Source organism: Mauremys mutica, chromosome 24 (genome assembly GCF_020497125.1).
Source record: "Mauremys mutica isolate MM-2020 ecotype Southern chromosome 24, ASM2049712v1, whole genome shotgun sequence".
NCBI classification, from domain to species: domain Eukaryota; kingdom Metazoa; phylum Chordata; order Testudines; family Geoemydidae; genus Mauremys; species Mauremys mutica.
Genome location: NC_059095.1, coordinates 5841292 through 5855767, shown reverse-complemented (window position 1 = coordinate 5855767; position 14476 = coordinate 5841292). Strand labels below are relative to the sequence as shown.

Genomic DNA, 14476 nt, shown 5'->3' with positions numbered 1-14476 from the left:
GCTGCCAGCTGGAGGAGCAGGGCTGGACCCCGGCAGGGGCAGCTCAACCCTGCGGATTTGCCTTCACCAGTGCTAGAGTAGCCCCAAGGATGCCCCGAAGCGGCCCTACCTGTGGCAGTGCAGCGCCGTCAGCATCATGTGCGTGGAGTCCAGCGAGTGGATGAAGTTGGGCGGGAAGGCGTTTTTCTGCTTCACCGTATCCGGTTTCCTGCAGCGGAGCACGGAACAGTCAGACGGCCCGGCTGCCCACCACGGCCAGAGGCGGGAGGCAGTGCCCAAGACCTGCCGTCAGGGTAACGCCAACCAGGACTGAGCACAGGTGGGGATGGAGCCTGGGCTGCATTTCCTGGGGTGACGGGAGCTCTAGGGGCTGCCCCTCCACTGGTCCATGGACACAAGGGAGCAGGTGGCAGATGCTGCCCTCTTCAGGAATCTCACGCCGGGTGCTACGGCCCTGCAGCCCCAGCGCTGTCCACGCTGTTAGCTGCTGGATTCCCTCCGGACCTTCCTCCCTGGCCACCCCCTACGCCTACTGGGCAGCATGAGGTAAGGAAAGCAGGAGCGTGCGGATACCCGCAGCAGCCCTGACCAGTGCCTGTCTCTCCTACTGCGGGCTCAGCTGCCAAGCTCTGCTGATGGGAGGCGAGGGCTCCCCCAGCTCCAGGCTGCACCGGGGCGGGGCGGGGCGGGGGAATCACTCAGCCTGAGGGGAAAGGAATGCAGGTTCTGCGCCGAGCACTCGCAGTCTGGTACTTACTGGTTGGCGTCAAAGCGCACGTTCAGACTCAGGGTTTGCATGGTGCTGTTCAGCTAGAGAGAGAGACACAGAGACCGGACTCAGCTGCAGAGAGACACCATCACCCATTGCCAGGGAGTCCCAGGCACGGCACCCTCGGAGAGCAGCTCATGTCAGCAATAGGCTCCCAGCATGCGCTGTGCAGAGCCTAGGACCAGGGCAGGGAGCCCAGGGCCAGATGAGAACAGCCTACTTCAGATCTTTGAAAGTGGGCAGGAGCCTTCATCCTGCTGGCCAGCATGTCTCCCGGGAGGCGCCTGGCAGCTCACCGGCCCGCCGGCTCCCTGGCTTTAAAGGCCTTTCTCTCACCAGCAGAGCTGGGAAATGCAGCAGAACAAATCAGCGGTTTGGAGACAGGCAGGCCGCCCTGAATTGCCCCATAACTGCTGGGACGTGATGTGCCAGTGGCTAGGAGACGGGGCAGATTGTGTGTGCAGGTGGGCAAGCAGGAATCTGTTTCCCTGCTGATGTGCCGGAAAATTGCCCACGTCGGCACCATGTGAGGGTCTCGTCATTGAGCCTTCGGGGAGCCCTGGTTACTCGCCAGCTCCACTACTCTTAAATACCATCCTGACTTCGTCCTGCTAACTCACCCTTCAGCCCCCCAAGGATGCTGGCTCCGCTGTTGGCCCCACCCCAGAGCTGACTCATCCCCGCATGTCAGTGCTCATACAAGCCCCCTCTGGTCTCTTCCTCTCAGGGACAAACTCCTCCCACCTCCAAGAATCTCAGCTGCTGAATTAGTCAGGTGGAGCGGGAGGGAGAGAGCTGCTGAGAGGACTAGACTGACTGGGGAAGGGGATCAGCGAGGATGAGTGTGGGACCGGAGTGAGAGTGAGTCACATGAACCCTTAGGAACCACTTCTCATTTCTCATCCTGTTTCCCTGCCTCGTGCTGGGCTCACCTCCCGGAGTCCGCAAGGTTAATTACCCCAGTGAGTCAGTCGGAAGGGGGGAGAGAGAGCGGCCTGACACCATCCCCATCCCTCACACACCCTCCCACGGGAGACTTCTCTGTCCTACGGGCACGTATAACACGACTAGATGCAGCCCCCGCTGGCTGGAGCCGTACATCTGCGCTGGCTGGAGCCTGCCCAGCATGGTACCCACACACACACACATGCACTGGCTGGAGACTTTGCCACGCTGCCGCTTAATGCCCTCGGTCCAGGGCGGCGGCTGGCAGGGCGTCCATCTAGATCCCCCATGTTCCATACCCAGGTCCCAGCTCACAAGCTGCCGGTACCTCCGCTCCCCTTGGCACTCACCACTGTGGACTTGGCCCGATGGTACGGCTGCACGATGGGGAGGCCCAGCGGGGTGACCCACTCCACCGTGTTCCCGGACTTGGCGATGAACCGGGCGCTCTCCGTCAGCCAGATCTGCAGGGACAGACTGGAGTGAGCAGCTTCCACGGAGCACCGACTCAGCGGGCCACGAGCCCTGGAGGCTCCAGGGGTTCTAAGGACAGATTCGCCCCATAACGTCCCCACCCACCATGGATGGCACAACACCCTCCAGCCCCATCCCCCAGGGTGGGAGTCAGGAATGCTCCTGTGGGGCTAGGATCCCGCCGGATCCAGTGGCCCCGATTCACTTCCTGAGCAGGGCTGGCATGAGAGATTGGGCTGTATTCCCCGGGGTGATGGGAGGAGACAATCTCTAGGGGCTGCCCCCCCGCCCCCCGCTCCTCTCCTGTTCTCCAGCCTGCCTGTAGTGCTCCCAGGAGCTCTGCGGTGCTGCTCTCTCCAGCACACAGGGCAGCCAGAAGAGGAGGGGAGCGAGGGGAAAAGCAGGAAGGAGCGAGGGGAAAAGCAGCAGGGATCTTACCTGGATCTCTCGAGTCCCTGAGAACATCTCCTTGAGGCTGCTGAACACCTGCTGGACGAGGTAATGCGATGCCTCCCAGACATACTCCTGTGTGGATCAGAGGCAGGGTGAGGGGCTCCCCTTGGGAGGAGCGGGAGTCCCTGTGAGGAAGGCACGCCTGCCTCCTCACCCGAAGGACCACAGCCGGGATGAGCCGTTGCTGACGCGTCTCCCTCCCCTCCAGGGTTACCGCCTCACAGAACCTGCCTTCCCACCTGGGCGAGCTGAGACCCAAGGTCTCGCTGCAAGTCTGGGGAGCCGGGAATCCGAACCCTGATCTGGCTGCCGAGTGGGTGGAGAGGAAGCTGAGCTCTGGCACTTAACACGACTCTCCTCTCCCACGGCACCCTGGGCACCCTGCCGGCCTCTGCGCTGCATTACTGGCCATGTAAGTAACAGGGACTACGAGCCCCTGGGAGGTGCCGAGGGGAACCCCCTGCTCTGCAGGAGATGCCATTAGCCCAGCCCAGGCACCAGCAGGCTGCATGGAGACAGACATCTGGGAGTTCAGGGGAGCCAATAGGACCCCCAGAGGGAGCAGAACAGTCTCTTATTGCACAAGACACCAGCTGAGGCCTATGACTGTCAGAGAGGCTGGGCAACAGCTGACAATGCTGGAAACCAAAGGGACAGGATACACCTGATTGAAGAATCCGCCCCGTCCTGCGAAAGGTGGAGAAAGACAGGACAGAGGGGAAGCCGGGTTGGACGTCCTACCTGTGGGAAGCCGTCGATCTCCTTGAGCCGCTTCTCGATCTGCAGCCTCCCTCCATACCTGGTGACGCCGTACACCACTGTCATCACCGTTTGCTTCACCACCTTGCGGCTGATGAAGCCGTCCAGGACCTGGGCGACCTTCATGCCCTCCTGGGCATCCTGCTTCCGGAATTCTTCTACCTAGGGCAGCGTGGATAGGAACCCAGGGGGAGATGCCATGATCCTGCCGCCGCTGAATCAAGACCCGCCTACCCTCCTGAGGTCCCTTCCAACCCTGATATTCTATGATAGGAATAGGGTCATCGGGGAGCCCCAGAGCCCAGCTGGGCTGCACCCCCTCTACACAGACCGTGGAGAAACCAAGCCAAGACCACCGGTCTGCACTAGGAATGCCCCACACCCACGACAGACACTGTGGCCCATGCTAGCCACCCTGGATAACAGAGGCCACTAGCTGAGGAACTAGGGAGTTTCTGGACCACAGAGACACCAGATCAGGCCACTGGTATTGTGATACGGAGCCTTTGCACCCCTGTGCTGGCACAGCACCCAATGGCTGTCAGGTGCACTGTGTAGCCGAGTGGATTGAGCACTGGGCCAAGCCTTGGGAGACCAGGGCTCTGTTCCTGGCTCTGCCAGTGACCCTCTGGGTGAGCCGCTCTCTCTGCCTCGGTTTCCCCATCTGAAAACTGGGGATAACGATACTTGACCCTGGTGATCCACAGATGAAAAGCTCTAGATAAGAGCTAAGGATAGTTTCTGTGTGTGGACAGAATGTGGCAGGTCTCAGTCCAGTTCCCAGCAGGCCAATTTCATATTGCAAAACATGCCAAGAAAACCCCAGTCTCTGAAGAGAGGCCGAGGACTGAATGTGCCATGGAGATCGGTTTCCCATGTCGCCGAAAAGAAAGAGAATTCCCCATCTATGTGCGGGCCAGGTGCTAGCAACTCAAGCGGAGCATCTCCCTGCTGCTTGGAGACCCCGTCTCACCAAATCCCCATCTGCACATGAGGGAAACCCAGAGAGAAGCAGCCTGGGGATGGTTCAGGGCTTGGGGATTTCTCAGTCACGGCTCCTTCTCTGTCTACTGTGATCACACCCTCCACTCTCCTAGCACAATCTCAGCTGGATTTTCACTGTGGCCACGGCAGTGCTTCCCTCTAGGGGAGAGAGGGACAGTCCGGCGCTGGATTCCAATCAGCTGATGTCTACTGAGCCTGTTGCATGCATAGCGCCGTCTATCTCAGCCTCTCCTCTCCCTCCGGAGGACAGGAACTGCACCATCCTGCTTGGGGACACTGACCACCAGCTCCACGGTGGGTCCAAGCAGAGGGGTGAACTGTAGGGACCTGCCAGGGTTACCGGCGCTGTCTCACCTGCTGGGCCACTCCGCTGTACACGTCCTGGGGGCTGTCGCACGGCATCAGGTTGACCGAGGTGGCGCCAATGACGTCACGCCCCAGCGCGGCGTAGTGCTGCAGCCCGTTGCAAGAGCCGTCCTGTGAGCAGGAAGAACGGAGGGTGGGACTGAGAGCCTGGCCATTTAAAGGGGCATTGCCTGGTTAAAAACCAAGGCTGGGATTTTCAGTGAAGCCTAAGGGAGTTAGGCACCCAATTCCCACTGACTTTCTCATGCCCTCCCCAATGTCGCTGGAAACTGCTCAGGAGAGAGGAGTTTTTTATGCTGACTTTGCACCGTTTTTGCTTTTTTACTTTTCCCAGCAGGGACAAAGGACTCAGCGGTTTCCCTTTTACCTCCCGTCTGTGTCATGGTCTGAGTCTCAGGCACTAGCCTGATGCTGCAGTGACAGGGTTGCAAACATGGCATGGGACGTTTATAAAATCAGCCCCTCTCTCTACCCACAGTAAGTTTTCACTGGAATTAAAAAAAAAAGGAAACATTTTAATTATTGTTCTATATTGTTTGTATTATAGAAGCACGATTGTGCTAGGGGCTGTACAAACATAGTAAGAGGCAGCCCAGAAGAGCTTACAATTGAAGTAGGTAAGACACAAAAAGGGTGGGAGGGGAGACCGACCCAGAGAAGGGCAGGGAATTGCCCAAGGTCACACAACCCGTCCGTGGTAGCGCCAGGAATAGAAACCAGGGTTCCTGACTCCCAGACCAGTGCTCTAGCCACTGGGCCAGGCTGCCCCATCTCTGTTGCTTGGAAAACCTTCCTGAAACCAAAGAGGCATCTGAGCCAGAGTTTTGCTCCAGATCTCAGCTCTCCCAAAACTCTGGGGTGTTCAGCTCTGAGGGTTTGGTTGGGCCCCACCAAACCTAACATCGACCTGTCCCAAGTGTGGCACTGCAGTCTAGGCGACCGGACAGGTATCAGGCCTCCTTTGCAGATGCTCGCCACTGAGCAATCTCCCACAACAGCCGGCTCGCCAGCTGCCGGGGGGCCTAGGTCAGCCTGGGACAACACGGACAAAAACATGCCTGGTGTGAACCACGCAAGGGAGGGAGGGGGAGAGAGTTAAAATGCAACATGGCAGGTGGATCAAAATCTATGTTTTTGAAAACAAAAGTTTTAAAACAGATTTTTCTTATTTTATTGAAACAACAACATTTTCTTTAAAAAAGTAAACCTGTTTAAAATGAAATCTGAATTGAATACAAAATATGTTAAGGCCTAAATTTATTATAATCTCTTAAAATATTTAAATAAAAAAAATATGCTGAATCCACAAGCCTCTATCAAAAACTTTGCGTTAAAGGCTGCTTTTCTGTATAAAGAAAGAATCAAGGCAATAAACATCCAACTTCTGAAGTCAAACTTTATAAATATGGTACAAAAGATCCACCTAAGTAACTTAGGAGACTGTCTCATTTTCAAGAGACTTAGGCGAGTAAGATTTTAAGCTCCAGTCACTTTCATTTAGGCTTATTTGAAAATTTTCCCAGGCTGACCTGAAATAATCAGTTTAGTTCACTGACTGTGGTTAATCCCTCTGTTTAATAAACCATTTGGCTGAAAATCTGAAACATGTTTTGATAAGAGAAGTTTATCTGTCCAAAACATATAAGGGTGTTAATGTTTATATGCTGTTGTGTGTTTCGTTACATTCCAGTTACCATCCTAACGCAGCTTGACACAAATCATGAGGAAAAAGTTAATTACCTAGTAACTAAGCAATGTATTATTCCCCGTTTCCTAACACAGGGGTCGGCAACCACCAGGAGAAAGGACCACCCTGTCCCACCTGGGGCACCTGCAGCTCTGCAGACAGGTGAAACGGGATCCACAGGCCCATGGCAGCTGAGCCCCCATGTTAGAACTGCTTCTGTCAACGGGAGGTTGATGGGTCAGCTGTTAAATGACTCCCAGCACCTCTGCCTGATCTTTGATTTTCCATTCCGCCCCCATTCCCCATTGGCTTTCGCCGTCACACCGAGATCCGAGTCATTAGGGTTAGTTGCTGACACACGCTCCCCTTGCCCCCATCAGGACCATCCAGCCTCTAAGGGGAGAAACACAGACGCCTCTTGCAGGGAAATGTTAATGTCGGAGTATCCTCTGATGACACAGGCCTTTAACAGGTGCACTCTGGCTGTGCTGACAATTGCTCCCTGAGGGAACGGAGCCGGGCAAAAGGACTGGGCTAAGGTTAATGAGAGCAACTGATCCTTTCTGCCGCAGCTCCTCTCTGGATGGTAAGGGCAGCCCCCGCTAGCGAGGAGGCAGCGTGAGTAGACCAGGCTCAGGGTTATTTTGCTTCCACTGCCCGGTCAGGGCCTGGCCGTGCTGTGAGCACGAAGCACTTGGACTCGCATCATTTAGCGCAGCAGGAACTATCTCTGCCCTCATCCAGAGTCAGGCTTTCATCCTTCCAGCCAGCAGAGCTGCTCTGCTCCAGCCCTCAGACCAGATGAGCAAGGACCCAGAACAGCTGACGTAAGCCCTCTGGCTACAGACTAGGAGAGACACCCCCCCGCTAGGGTATATACCGAGCAGTTGCAGAGCCTTTCAGAGACTGCAGCCACGACCGCTATCCGCAGCAAGCCTGCCCGATCCAAAGCAACACGGGGTCAGGCTGGATTCAATTCCCAGCTCTGCTACAAACTCATGGGGGAGTCACTTCAGCTTTGTGACTCAGTTTCCCCATCTGCACAGCATGGAGTGTGTAGTGAGACTGAATCTACAGATCCTTGGGAGAAGTTTAGAGACTATGGGGATGGCAGCCATATAAATACCCAGATAACAGGCCTGACAGCTAATGAGGAAGAGACCAGGGATTTGTGCACGCTGATCCTTCCCGTCCATACCCTGGAACAGGAAGCACTTGAAAGTGGCCTGGTCCTTGTCATGGGGAGCAAATTAGGGTCTGTTTGCTTACAGGTCGAACCCAAGCACCATTGCAGTTCCAACAGCCTCTGTACCCCTGTGACCCAGAGCCTCCCACATCCCACTGCCCTCTCCCCACGGAGTTTCTGTTAGCTCCCCAAGCTCTCTGCCCCATGCAGGAGGAATCCAACAGTCCCAGTCCCCGGGCCCCTTACCTGATGAATGGGGAAGTGCGAGATGTAGGCCGTGGGGTCCGGCGATCTCAAAGCCGTGGCTATCTCCATGCAGCACGCCAAGGCCTGCCAGGGTTCATCGGTGTCCATCCACCACTTCCTGCCCTGGGGGGGGAAGGAGAAGAGCATCTCAGCACTAGAGTAGAAGAGCCCCTGGGTACTGAACTGGGTCAGAACCAGGGGCCACGTCTCCCGCCACTGACCTGTGGCACGTCGCCCCACCCATCGGTGGGCTAGTCCGCTCTAGAGAAGATTTGCTGGCACAGCTGTATCGGCAGCACCTCCTAGCAGAGAGACAGGTTCTACCAGCGAAAACGGGCCTTGCCGATAGAGCGTATCCTGGCTCCCCGAATCATAGAATCTCAGGGTTGGAAGGGACCTCAGGAGGTATCTAGTCCCACCCCCTGCTCAAAGCAGGACCAATCCCCAGGCAGAATTTTTGCCCCAGCTCCCTAAATGGTCCCCTCAAGGATTGAACTCACAACCCTGGGTTTAACAGGCCAATGCTCAAACCACTGAGCTATCCCTCCCCGCAGTGAAATATGCAGTACCACTTTTTGCCAGTATAACCGCATTGACATGAAGGCTTTGGCCAGTATAAAAATGTCGCAGATCACACCCCTAACTAACACTATTGTACCAGCAAAAGTTTCTAGAGTAGACCTGGCCTCAGCATCCCTCTTCAACCCTTCCTGTTGCGCATAGTTAGACGGGAAGAGCTTCAGGGCAGTGCCTGTCTCTCACTAGGCCTAGCACAGTCTCGACTGGGACCCCAGGGTGCTACTGGAATATTAATAAAGCCACCCAGGGTGGGTGGGTGCTCACCGGCTTCCACTCTGGACGCAGGGCAAGATCCTCTCACAGGATCACGGAGGCCACATCTAGACTAGAGGCGCTTTGCCGGCGTAGCGATGCCGGATACAATACCAGCAAAGTGCTCCTAGTGCAAACACAGCTTCTACCGGCAAACCGGCGCAACTGCCAGCAGGGTTTATTCAAGCCCCGCTGAGCGAAACAAGCCACCCCAGTAACAGCACAGATCTGCCGGTATAACTGCGTCTACACTGGGGCTTTTGCGGGCACAGCTGGATTGGTCAGGAAATCACAGCTCTTTGCACCTCTGACCGACACAGCTCTGCCCGCACAAGCTTGTAGTGTGGACCTGAGCTGAGAGCAGCTTCGAGAGGTCCTGGATTCCAGGGTCCTGCTTTGTCGCTTAGTTCCTGATGCCTCTCCCTGAGGGCTAGCAGTGCCAGGCTTGTTCTGGGCTCCCTCTAAAGCCAGAGCGACCATCCCCGCTCCATACCGTCAGTGGGTTGTCAGCAGAGTCCAGGATCTCCTCCATTATCTCGTTGGCGTAGGCCAGCCGCTCCCGCAGAGAGTTCTTCTTCTTCAGCCCCGTCAGGTTAATAAGGTGGATCTTGAGCCAGTCGAGGCCACGCGCCCCCAGTGGCTTTCCCTCCGCGAACAGCAGAATGGCCCGGGTGATGTCGCTGCCCAAGTGGTTGAAGTAGGGCGGGCAGGGGTAGGTCCTGCCCCGGAAGTCCATGTTGTGGGGGAACCAGAACACCTTATCCCTCATGTGGTTGGCTATGGAGAGCTTGTAGAGGGCGTCCATCCGCAGGCTGTACATTTCCGCCGTCTTCTTCCTGCACTGCGTCAGCTCGCGTTTCAGGGACGACTTGCTCCAGGGGGTGCCGGGCCCCGCGTGGAGGGCCACGGATGGCTTGGGGGCCTCCGAGAGGGGCGGCGGGACGTCCAGCTTCTCACTGCCCTTGGCGTTGAAGATGGAGATGACGATATCCAGCACGGGCTGGTTGATCTTCCAGGGGCAGTTGCCCAGCTGGTTCAAGGCGTCCAGGACCGAGTGCAGGTTGCTGCGGGGACACTCCTCCAGCAGGAGCTGGTGCTGGATGGCCCCCTCCACGCAGCGCATCAGCTTGGTGGGGAGGAGGATGTAGGCCCCGAAGTGCGGCGAGGTCCACGGTACCGGGGGGCAGAGCATGGGCATGACAAAGGAGTCGAAAGTCAACGTGGTCTCGGCAGCGCTCGACAGGATCTGGGTGAGGATCGGATGGGGCTTTATGAACCCAATCTGGGGGGAGGAATTAAAGAAGGGTGAAGCTCTGTAGGGAGAGGGAGGCAAGTTAATTAGCGACACGGGGCTACAGCTCCCTTCAGACAAGAGAGTCCAGTCAGGCAGCACAACGCAAAGCTCCTGTAACCCTGCACTGCGGCCTCACTTCGCTCGCTGCTGGGGAAAGGGGCCTCTCGCCCAGCCCTCCCCTTCGGCACCAGACAACCGGACAGACTCCAGTTCATCCATCATGCTCGGCTGCCCTAGACCTGCCGATCCATTTAACCCACAGCACGGGAGCAAGGATGACAGCTACGCGGGAGTGGGGCTGGTGAGGCCGCGAGGGGGGTCCCGGCTGGAGCAGGCCTGGATGTCTGAACTGTCAGGGGCAGTTTATGACCCTCCGTCCCTTCTGGGGAGGCTGTGGGGTGTGCCAGGGACTGAACAGGGGGGAAGGAAAGAGGAGGAGGAAGTTATTTGGTCAGTGGAACGGGGACGTGCATGCAAGGCACACACAAGTCAGGGCAGCTGGGAGGAGGAAGGAAAGGAACTAGAACGGACATGACATCTGCCTGACCGTAGCCCTTTGCTGCTATGAGGCCTTCCAGACTGAGGTGTCACTGGAGGAGGTTTTGGAACAAATTGATAAATTAAAGAGTAATAAATCACCTGGACCAGCTGGGATTCACCCGAGAGTTCTGAAGGAACTCAAATATGAAATTGCAGAACTACTAACTGTGGAATGAAACCGATCATTTAAATCAGCTTCTGTACCCAATGACTGGAGGAGAGCTAATGTGACGCCAATGTTTTGAAAAGGCTCCAGAGGCGATCCTGGCACTTACAAGCCGCTAAGCCTGACTTCAGGAAAATTGGTTGAAACTATAGTAAAGAACAGATAAATAAATTAACATGATTTGTTGGGGAAGAGTCAACATGTGTTTTGTAAAGGAAAATCATGCCTCACCAATCCATTAGAATTATTTGAGGCAGTCAACAAATAGGTGGACACGGGTGATCCAGTGGATATAGTGTATTTAAGAGACTTTCAGAAAGTAAGCAGTCATGGGATAAGAGGGAAGGTCCTCTGATGGATCAGTAACTGGTTAAAAGATGGGAAACAAAGGGTAGGAATAAATGGTCAGTTTTCAGAATGGAGAGAGGTAATTAGGGGGGTCCCCCAAAGGTCTGTACTGGGACCAGTGCTGTTCAACATATTCCTAAATGATCTGGAAAAAAGAACAAACAGTGAGGTGGCAAAATTACTCAAGATAATCAAATCCGAAGCAGATTGTGAAGAGTTACAGAGGGATCTCACAAAACTGGGTGACTGGGTATCAAAATGGCATATAAAACTCAATGTTGATAAATGCCAAGTAATGCGCATTGGAAAACATAATCCCAACTACACCTATAAAATGATGGTGTCTAAATTAGCTGTTACCACTCAAGAAAGAGATCTAGGAGTCATTGTGGACAGTTCTCTGAAAACATCTGCTCAGTGTGCAGTGGCAGTCAAAAACACTAACAGAATGTTAGGAACCATTAGGAAAGAGATAGAGAACAAGACAGAAAATATCATGTTGCCTCTATATAAATCCATGGTACGCCCACATCTTGAATACTGTGTGCAGCTTTCAAAAACGATATATTGGAATTGGAAAAGATACAGAGAAGGGCAACAAAAATGATTAGGGGTATGGAACGGCTTCCGTATGAGAAGAGATTAAAAAGACTGGGACTTTTCAGCTTGGAAAAGAGACAACTGGGGGGGATATGATAGAGGTCTATAAAATCTTGACTGATGTGGAGAAAGTGAATAAGGACACGTTATTTACTCCTTCACATAACACAAGAAGCAGGGGTCACCCAATGAAATTAATGGGCAGTAGGTTTAAAACAAACAAAAGGAAGTATTTCTTCACACAACACAGTCAACCTGCGGAACTCCTTGCCAGAGGATGTTGTGAAAGCCAAAACGATAACAGAGTCCAAAAAAGAACTAGATTAGTTCATGGAGAAGTCCAACGGGTATTAGCAATGATGGGCAGGGATGTAACACCCTGCTCTGAGTGTCCCTAACCTCTGTTTGCCAGAAATGGACGACAGGGGATGGATCACTTGATGATTCCCTGTTCATTCCCTCTTAAGCACCTGGCATTGGATACTGGGCTAGAAGGACCATTGGTCTGACCCCGTACGGCCGTTCTTATGTTCAGTTTAATAGCGATGCCTCCGTAGCAGGATGGGGGACCACACCTGGTGCTGGTAGAAGGCTGGACCTGATGATTTAGCAGGTTTGTTCTGATGGAGGGTCCAGCTGCCTGGTTACAGACCCCTCCCTGCCCTGGGGCCCTTACCTGCCGGCTGCTGCGGAAGGAGTAAACGTGATAGAGGACGGGGATGAGTTTCGCCTCCAAGCTGGGGTTCAGGATGTTACTCTGCACCTTGATCACTTGCACGAGGAGCTCCACCATGTGAGCGCCCAGCTGCACCATCAGGATGCGAGGCCAGGTGCAGTCCTTGCTGAGCAGGGAGGACCCCGAGCTGGCCTCCAGCTTCTCCCAGTACTCCCGCGGCAGGTAACTATCCAGCTAAGGAGGCAGGGGGAAAACGGCCCAGCGTGAGCAGCAATTATTTCTCCCGAGAGATTAATTGGGGCTGACTGAACTGTCTGGAATCTGGGTCAGATAACCCTCCCCGCTGCCTCCAGGGGCTGGAGAGGGGCAGCCGAGGAGGCACAGTGCGGGTGGGAGCGATGCCAAGGAGCATTCCTCCCCCCACGCCCACAGGGCAGCTGCACACTGTGTGTAAATGGTAACAGGAGCGACAGCCGAGGAGCAGAGACACACAGGCATGGTCGGTGCAGGCAGGAAAGGGGCCGGCTTCCTGCAAGCAGCTTCTGCCAACCCCCTCCAGCCTGACCTGCAACGACCCTCGCCTTTCCAGACCTGCACCTTCCGCACATACACACAGCTCTGAGAGCCAACTTCACCGGCAGTGCTTATGCTGGACAAACCCAGGGTCGCTCCTGAGCCAGAGCCAGATCTAGCTTGGGCAAGCGGTGCCAGTGGAGTTCATTCCCGGAGCCACACCCGGGAGGGAAGAGACCGCCAGGCACGCCAGACAGGCTAGTGTTTCGTTAACTCTCCCGGCCTCTTCTCCGGAACCTGCAGTTCCCGAGATGCCTTCCCAGGATACAAGCCCTGGATGTTTGCAGAGGCAGAGTCTGCCTTCCAGAGACGTCCTCCAGCCTGCCAAGTCCTAGGACGACTCCTCCAGCTCTCAGCTGCTGAGAGTCCTGCAGTGGGGAGCGTTAGTCTGACAGCAAATCTCAAAGCCTCTGGAAAATCCCAAACATCTTAGGTGTTGGGGGAGCAGCGCGCTTCACACCTCAACTCCTCAGTCAGTGCTTCCTCCCCACGGACGTGGGCTCAGCACCAAGGCACCCGCAGACAGAGACGCAGCCCTTCGCCCCACCCAGGAAGCAATCTCCTGCCCAGGCTGCTTCCCTGCAAACAGCTGCTCACTCGCTTACTTGGGCAGATCACCTGGAGAGCCTGAGACAAGGCCCCGGGTCAGCCTTGGAAGCTACATTTGCCCTTGTCTCTATCACCCCGGCCGTCACGGGCCACCAGCCTGGGGGTCCCCCCACCCTTGGGGCAGGGAGCTAAGGCAGGCCTACCTGGGCGTCCTTCGCCAGCAGCTGGATGTACTCGTCATAGATCTTCCGGATCTTCTCCACCAGGCGGCTGCGCGATTTCTTCCGGACGGCGTACTTGTTGTAGATCTTGGTGCCCAGTTCTTTAGCTAAAACCAGCAGGGATTCTCCTTGGGGAGGGAGGCTGGAGAGGCTCTGAAAAGGGGGAGGCAGCGAGGGTCTTAGGGGAGAAGGGCAGATCAATCAGGGCGTTAAAGGCACAACCCAGGCTCCCGGCAGCGAAGGGAGAGTGCGACCACAGACAAAAGCCAGCAGGACGCAGCCAAGATCGGGATGAAGGAACGGCTGGGCTAGATCGTGGGTTTGCTACTCAGCACATGGAGCAAACGTGGCCCTGACCTAAGGCCCAGGCCAGGCTCATGGCACAAGTTCTGGTTCTGCAGGCCCAGATGCAAATCCCCCCATGACTGCCCCGCGACACAGCTGCAAGCCCGATTCATCGGCCAAGGGGGTCGCTCAGTGGCATCGAGACTCTTCCGTTCCCGCACGGCAGCCTAACGGGGCCGGGGAAAGCATCCTACCTGCAGCATGATGTCCACATACTCCTCATCCTCCAGCAAGCACAGGTAGGGATAGAGGCTCATGTGCCAGGACCTCCTGTTCGCCATGTGGATCTTAGACTCCCGCAGGGTGTGGAGGAGGGACTTCCGCCACTCAGAGCGCAGCGCGGTCAACAGCTCCCGCTGCACACAGGCAAACAAGGCAGTCAGCCGCTTGGCAATCGCACGGTGCGAGCGCAGAGGCAGCTGTGGGCTAACCAAGGGCACAGG

The 14476-nt window shown here is 55.7% G+C and overlaps 1 protein-coding gene across 1 annotated transcript in view; it reads right to left on the bottom strand.

Annotated features, from left to right (window-relative positions):
- Positions 1–14476, bottom strand: part of POLRMT (RNA polymerase mitochondrial) — a 32063-nt gene that overhangs the window by 5131 nt on the left and 12456 nt on the right. Inside the window, exons 7-17 of the mRNA XM_044998908.1 lie at positions 14228–14389; positions 13671–13841; positions 12346–12579; positions 9215–10003; positions 7891–8013; positions 4760–4882; positions 3383–3562; positions 2627–2713; positions 2065–2178; positions 758–810; positions 110–208 (exon numbers count right to left, since the gene is read on the bottom strand). Of these exons, the coding sequence (XP_044854843.1) occupies positions 110–208; positions 758–810; positions 2065–2178; positions 2627–2713; positions 3383–3562; positions 4760–4882; positions 7891–8013; positions 9215–10003; positions 12346–12579; positions 13671–13841; positions 14228–14389 (2135 nt within the window). The remainder of the gene's footprint in view (positions 1–109; positions 209–757; positions 811–2064; positions 2179–2626; positions 2714–3382; positions 3563–4759; positions 4883–7890; positions 8014–9214; positions 10004–12345; positions 12580–13670; positions 13842–14227; positions 14390–14476) is intronic.